This window comes from Mastomys coucha, unplaced genomic scaffold (assembly GCF_008632895.1).
Source record: "Mastomys coucha isolate ucsf_1 unplaced genomic scaffold, UCSF_Mcou_1 pScaffold21, whole genome shotgun sequence".
Taxonomy (NCBI): domain Eukaryota; kingdom Metazoa; phylum Chordata; class Mammalia; order Rodentia; family Muridae; genus Mastomys; species Mastomys coucha.
In genome coordinates, this window is record NW_022196904.1 from 94,529,254 (window position 1) to 94,536,366 (window position 7,113).

The 7,113-nt window shown below is 47.3% G+C and overlaps 1 protein-coding gene across 1 annotated transcript; it reads right to left on the bottom strand.

Annotated features, from left to right (window-relative positions):
- Nucleotides 1-679: 679 nt before the first annotated feature.
- On the bottom strand, nucleotides 680-6,660 carry Tpp1 (tripeptidyl peptidase 1). The gene is made up of 13 exons (XM_031387760.1): nucleotides 6,596-6,660; nucleotides 6,407-6,478; nucleotides 6,003-6,142; nucleotides 4,652-4,802; nucleotides 4,330-4,457; nucleotides 4,004-4,182; nucleotides 3,692-3,890; nucleotides 3,350-3,538; nucleotides 3,048-3,117; nucleotides 2,235-2,355; nucleotides 1,955-2,113; nucleotides 1,652-1,777; nucleotides 680-1,479 (listed from the first exon to the last, which is right to left on the bottom strand). Exons 1-13 carry the CDS (start codon nucleotides 6,610-6,612, stop codon nucleotides 1,339-1,341), a joined length of 1,692 nt encoding a protein of 563 aa, XP_031243620.1. The 5' UTR covers nucleotides 6,613-6,660; the 3' UTR covers nucleotides 680-1,338.
- Nucleotides 6,661-7,113: the final 453 nt, after the last annotated feature.

The following is a 7,113-nucleotide window of genomic DNA, read 5'->3' on the forward strand; positions in this document are numbered from 1 at the left end:
GGCAAAGAACATGGGCTTAAAGATAATGCAGTATTTTGTGCATGTGTGTGTGCATGCACATGTGTGTATTTTTGAGACATGGTCTCACTATGTAGGCCTGGCTTGCCTGGCCTCTGCCTCCTGAGTGCCGGAATTAAAGGTCAGCACCACCACACTAGCTGATAAAGATATACTTGAGAGGTAGTCGATAAAACCTGTTGAAGTTAGTAAGGAGGTGAAAAGAATGAGAGTTAAGAGTTAGAGGTTTCTGGCTTGTTTGAAAGAGGCATATCACAGACTAAGAGATGAAATAGTTTAGGTCTAGGCTGGAGGGCTCGAGGAAGATGAAGTAATGAGGTATCTCACATTGAGGTATCAATCACTGTGGGTATAGATGTCAGTGATCTGTCAAGGGATGATAATAAAATGATAAGGGCAAAAAAACTAAGGATGGGCAATGAACACCAGAGTTAGCAGGAAAGGAGGCAGATTAGTGTGGTGGTGGTGGTGGGGGTCACTGAGGAAAAAGGATAAATGGGAAACTGATGGAAGGAGCAAACACCCAGGTTCACAGAATGTCTGACAGTTGAAATTAAAACCTTAATGTTGCTTTGGTGTAGCTAAATAAATGTAAAATAAATAAATGTAAAATAAATGTAAAATTAAAGACAATTTACAAAAAAAATCACTGAAGCAAAAATTTAAAGCAAAATTTATAAAGTCCTATTTATTTTGTTGAGGAATTTTGTCATTGAGAACATATTTAAAACATTTTAAGCTTTCAAATTTTAACCTTCCTTAGAATAGTTATATAGATTGCTGCCAACCTGTTCTTAAACAAACAAGAAAGCCCATAAAACAAACACTGAAAAGTGTGTAACTGGATAAAACGTCAGGGAGACCATTGCATTTCAGTGCCAGAGGAAGAAAGACTAAACGATTAGCCAAAGGTCTCATTTCAGTGAATGGAAAAGCAAACTTGAAGAGAAACAGAGCAAACGGTCAGTGCAGAGGTGGCAAGCATTGGATGGGCCTGCTAGTGTCAGTAATGGAAGACCACACCTTCTCGCCCTGCTTTTACATCTCAAGCTGGAAAGAGGAAGGGGAGATGCGGTTGGGGTGAGACAAAGTATGCTGGTTATAGCATCTTGTTGTGGATCTCGAAGTAGAAGTTTGGAGACCTGCGTTTGATTGCGCAATGCCAAGTCCTGCTCACAGCGTCTGAGGGCTAGGGAGAAGCTATCTGCAGCAGGTAATGGTTAGGAGTTCAGCAGGGCTTCTATCGAGAAATAACAAGAAACTGAGCCTTCCCTTTTAGTACAGGGAACAGTCCTGCTTTCTTGTCACAGCAGGAAACAGTCAAGGGTTGAGTAGAGTCTTCAGTAGGGCCGGGAAGTTGGGTGTTCCCCAACCTGTCACAGGATCCCAGCCAGGACCAGAGCAGAAACCCTGACCCTCCACTTCTTCATTCAGACAGGACTCATGGCAGCCATGGGTTACCTGGGAGGAGATGATGGCATCAGATCTGGGCCTGCTGGTACCAGTACTCCTAGACTGTACCTTATTTATATTCATATCACAGAGGCAATCACATATAGCAAAAGTGCCCAAGTTCATGGTAGCCCTCGTCATATCCTATGACAACATTCATCCTCTTTCCTCCAATACTTACATCAAAGAGTCCTGCCCCATGCTGCTGATAGAGCCTAGGATTGAGGAAGCCAAGAGGGGGGCGGCCATTGAGGATTCTGTGCTCATTTATCAAGGATAAAATTCCCCCAAACACTGGAGTAGAGGCCTGCAAGATGAAGATGCAAGAATAGGTCAGGGTTTTAGAGGAAATAGACTTCCAAGAGAGGATGCTTGCAAAGATCAGAAGTCTCTAAGGAGTCAGGGGTTCTGGGTTCAAGATTTTGTATGTAGAGGAGTGAGGGTCGTTCCTGAATAGAGGAGTTACAGCAAAGCTGATTCTCACCGAGGTTCCAGATACCCATGGAATGGGGACCATGTTGTTGACCACCCAGTAGCCATCAGAAAGTGCAGCCACATCTGGGTAGGCACGACCACTAGCATTGAAGTAACTGGATGGTGGTAGATGAGAGCTGGATTTCAAGAACTGGGCTACTGCTTCCTCCTGAAGGGCATTTCTGAGTGTGAGTATTGTCCAGTAGCCTGCTCAGCAAGCTGCTGGACTGAGGACAGTCCCCCTTCCCCCAACCCTCAACCCCCATATATCCACATGAATGTCCACAAACCTGGTAGGAAGGCTGTGGGAAAACATTGCTGAAGCCTCCACCACTGATATAGTCAACTACTTCATTTGTGATGAGAAACGGATTCTTGAAGGAGGTTCCTCCTACTGTGGTGACATAGGGGCTAAGGAGAAGACAGTATTCAGATAGCGAGTGTATTGGCTGCTTGGCTGTGTGTGTCAACTTGATCCAAGTTAGAGTTGTCAGAGATGAAGGAGGACCCAGCCCATGGTGGATGGTGACATCCCTGGGCTGGTGATCCTGGGTTCTATAAGAAGGCAGGCTGAGCAAGCCATGGGAAGCAAGCCAGTAAGCAGCAGCAGCAGCATTCCCTGGCTGCTTCATCAGCTTCTGCTTCCAGATTCCAGCCCTGCTTGAGTTTCTGTCTTGACTTCCTCCAATGATGGATTGTGATCTGTGACCCTTTTCCTCCCCAACTTGTTTTTTTTTTTTTTTTTTTTTTGTCATGGTGTTTCATCACAGCAATAAAACCCCAACTAAGACAATGGGTGACCTCCAAGATGTGTGGAGGTGGGAATAGTCTGGGTTTTACTGGAAAATGGAGTAAGACTCTGGAAGCCTGTATACAGAGTTTACTGATAGACTGGAAGCCTTCAAGACATGGCTACATGTCTACATGAAAAACAAACAACAAACTCTAGCCACTAAGGAAAAGAAACACCACATTCTGCTCTCGCAGCCTGGGATATACAGGCAGAAAAGGGATCATAGCAAGCACAACAGGTAATGTTGAAGGCTGAGCTATAGCAGCTCCGGGTGGCATCAGAGTCACAAGTGAAAGAGTGCGGTACTTACCTAGAAGCAGGGAAGCTAGGACGGAACTTGTGTCTTCCTGAGACAGACCAACACCCAGCTCCAGTGTCACCTGGGAAAGACATATTAAGTAGGCAGACTAGTTGGGAAGAGCTTGGGGTGTAGGCTTATGTATACCAGAGAAGAAATGTAGATGCCACCTCAGAGTACTAAGATCAGTCAGTAGACCCTATCAAGACTCTGAGTTCCTAATATGAGCCAGAAACCAGGCTGAAGGGTCAGTTGGGGTAAAGCCCGCCACATGGGTAGGTTAGGTGGGAAGTCTTAAAGTTATGATAGGTTACCTGAAGCAAAAAGGAGGGTGAGACCCCGAGCAGCAGCCTTCATGAACTCAGTGTTGACTCTCTGTATGTAGACGCTGCTGAGGGAGTCTTCATCGTCTCCGTAACTCACAGTATGTACATGTGGCAAGGATGACTCATTGCTAAGAAGCAGGAGCCATTGTAAGAAGGGCTCCTGTGCCTCATGGCGGCCTGAATTGTTTTAAAAGAAGGGATACGAGTGGCCATCGGGTGGTTGCTAGTTTCTCCCTTCAGTCCATGGCATCCCCTTGATGACATGAAGCAGAGATCAACAGTCTACTCCAACCCATTTTCCCATCCCCCAACTAATTCTCTTAGCAATACCAGGGCTACTGTAGACCCAAGTGGAGATATTGGCACCAGCACTCATCAGGTATTCCACATCAAGACTGGCCTCGATCCCAGCTCGGCCTCGCCCCTGCTTTCCAACCACTTTTGCTACTGAGGCTTGGTGTGCAAAACTGCCACCGAACAGGCGCATGAACTTAGTCAGATCTGAGTTATGGAAGTACTGTTCCAGGAACTGTGGAAACATCCAAATCAGGAATTGTGGATCAGAGAGTGAGGGCCAGGGTAGTGAGGCACTAAAGATACCTTAAGGAGATTGTGATGACCTCAGGGCTTTGCATGGCTCACCTGGGCACAGGCCTGGCTATTGTTGGTGGTGCCAGAACCCACATCTTTGGCTGTCAGGTTGTATCGCTGACGGAGCACAGATGGAGTCACTCCCAGATGGAAGCCAACAGTTCCTACCCCTTGAGGTTCTGGGCGTTGTCTTGGAGATGATGAAGGGGGGAAACGGTGCAGCCCCCCCACTGTGGAAAGGGGTCAGGCTTAAGGAGGTCTTACAGCCACTACCGCCCACTTCACTACTGGAAAGACTCCATGCGTCTTGAGGCATCTAAACTTCTTCAGCTTATAGATCTCCCTCCCCCAACCTCCATCAACCCCATTGGGTTTACCAAAATCCACATGAGGGGCCAAGGCCTGGGGAAGCTGGTAGGGATGTGGAGACCTTATAACATGGGTCTTTGCAGGTCCCCCTACATAGCGATGAAACTCAGCCCCAGGGAGCAGCCACTCAGCCTGCCTGGAAGTAAGAAAACGGAAACCATGGGAAGGAGTAGAGGAGTTGGCCTGAGCCCCACTTAGCAGAGCCAGCCATCATTTTCATATGCATTAGCTATACCCACAGGCTCTCAGCAAGCTTTAAACTCCTCCATTTGGGGTATTTTGTCTCTTTGGCAGGACAATGGATTCTATGGGGCAATCATTACTTCTCACCGGACACTTAGCCAGCAAGTCAGAAAGTCCTGGGTGGTCACTGAATCACAGTTCCGGGCTCCAGCTGCTGAGAGCCACTTTTGGACAGTGCGGAGGGTCAGGGCTGAAGGTTGGACCAGCTCAGCTACATCCTCTAGGGTTAGGTACTTTCCTGCAGGGATTCAGAAGAGGATCTTGTCTTCATTTGAGGCTCTCCTGGGTTGTCTGTGTGGACCTCAATCAGAAGACATCAAAACTTCCCTAGGAGGACTGTGTAGGCGCTTAGGCATGTTGGGAGTCAAAGGGGAGAAAAGGCTGCAGAGACATGAAATGTCCTGGCTGGGAAACACGCACAGCATATACTACCACGGTCACAAAAATTCAAAGAGGTTAATAAACTTTCAATGTCCCATTTTAAGCTTATCTTCAAAAAGATTTCCCCAAACTTTTGGAGCCAATTTAGCTCAGCTCTTCATACTTGTTGATTTTAAACAACCTAATGGTGAGTCACTCTTTCCTGCATTTGAGGAGCTTCTTGGGTGATCTGAGGATGCTCCTCCCCCTCCTGCCGCCATTCTTCTCACGAGCCTGCACACACATGCACACACACCCTTCCTTGCCTCACCATACAGTACTTTCAGCATGGGAAGGATTCAATCCAGCCTGAGCATCATAGAGAGTGCTCTGGAATAGAGGGGACTGGGGTGAAGGAGAGGAGACTTCAGGGTGCTGGGCAGTAGTCCAGAAAGAGAATAAACAACTGAGTTGGTAGCAAGAGAGACAGCCAGAGTGGATTAATCCAAAGGCCATTTAGGACTTGAGCTAGCAACAGAAGAGAGTGTGGGAGTAGCCATGACAGCGGAAGGACCATGATTTGAGGATCACATACACACACGAAGTGCTAGTTCTCCATTTAATAGCTAGTAAGGAGGAGGCAACATTTCAGTCTAGATCTGATTATAAATCACGTGGTCCTAAACACAACTACCCTACACCCACCATCTTACTGGCATTTGAACACAGGGTTTTTCATAAGCTTCATAAGCACCCTATCAATGAGCTAGCTAAGCCTCTAAAAAAATTTTTTTTTAAATCTTGACAATTTTGCTACACTGCCTAGACAGGTCTTGATTTCAAAACCTTCCTGTTTTAGCCCAAGTAGCTAGGATTATTACCTCATGCTCCTAGGCCTAGATTTATTCTTAGTTTTAAGTCTGAAGAACTCAGGTGGAAATCTTGGTGTGCATGTATATAAATGTGGCAGTTACTGTCATTTGTCTGTCATACCAGAAACATGGCCCTACATGATCTGCACCAGCCAGTGCCTGACTGGTCCTGCCTCCCACTTCCTGCCCCGACTTCTGATAGGCACCATATCGAGGAGAGCTGGGATCCGACACAGCCTGCACCAGCTCCGTGAGTCTTTCCAGGTTCTGCTGTTTCAGCGCAAAAGTGAGACTCAGCTTTTCCTCGGGATCCACTCGGCCCAGGGACACCCAGCCTGGAGGCAGCCTACAGGGTCAGGGACATGATTTGGTTAGGCCATGGATGGGAAATCCAGATCAAGGAAAGTTTGGGACTAAGAACTGCGACTCTGGGTGGAATCCTAGATGCAGATAAGGATCATAGGAAGTACACGACCAGAGATTAAGCCTAGGGGGTGGCGAGTAGGGCTACAGAGTGGGTACTAGGAACAGCTGAGGATGAGGTAAGCTAGGACCAAGCGTCTGCAGAGAAAGGTATGGAGAAAGCACCTGCAGTACTAAAGCAACTCACATCCACCGCTGGTCTGGCTCGGGACTGTAAGTGCATTCGCCGGCGATGACGAGAGCAAAGAGCCCTAGGAGGCTGCAGGGACAGCAGGTGGGTTTCATCAGGAGCTGAACCCTTACTGCATTCCCTCTACGACATGTAATCCCTCTAATGTAATCCCCTTTAGCTACCCTCCCCATCTCAATTTCTCACCGGGCTTGGAGTCCCATTTTGGCTTTCAGGCAGATCTGTAGTCATGTGATAAGTCACATGAGCACGGTCTGGCACCTCCCCCCATCTCCCTTCTTAGTAACTAGTGACGTTACTGACTCCTCCCTCCCAAATGAGCTGTTCTGAATGCTGGGGCTGCTATTAGAATTCTACGCTGTGTTGAGCATCTAAGCGCAGGGCTCCTCCTCACCTGCTGCCCAAGTTTGTCTCTCCAGAAATCACAAAGGAGTGGGCTCCAAAGCCCCCCATAGGTATGGGCTACTCCTGGCTGTATAATATTGGAAAAACAAGCTCTCGGAGCCTAGGTTTCTTCACTTAAAATTCAATGACTGTTACATAAAAGCAATGTGCCTCATACCTGGGAGTAAAAATGGACATTGCAATAAAGCAAGCAAATGGAGCCAAGACTGACCTGGCAAGAACTCAACTAATTTGAGCTCTTATGAATGTAGACATTTCATGGTCCCAAGGTGTATGTGTGTGTGTGTGTTGGGGGGGGA

Coding starts and splice junctions, on each gene's coding strand:
- Tpp1 (XM_031387760.1), bottom strand. Junction 3,118..3,349: donor CACCCTCCTTTTTGCTTCAG/GTAACCTATCAT, acceptor TGTCTTTCCCAG/GTGACACTGGAGCTGGGTGT. Junction 2,114..2,234: donor TCCCACAGCCTTCCTACCAG/GTTTGTGGACAT, acceptor AATGCCCTTCAG/GAGGAAGCAGTAGCCCAGTT.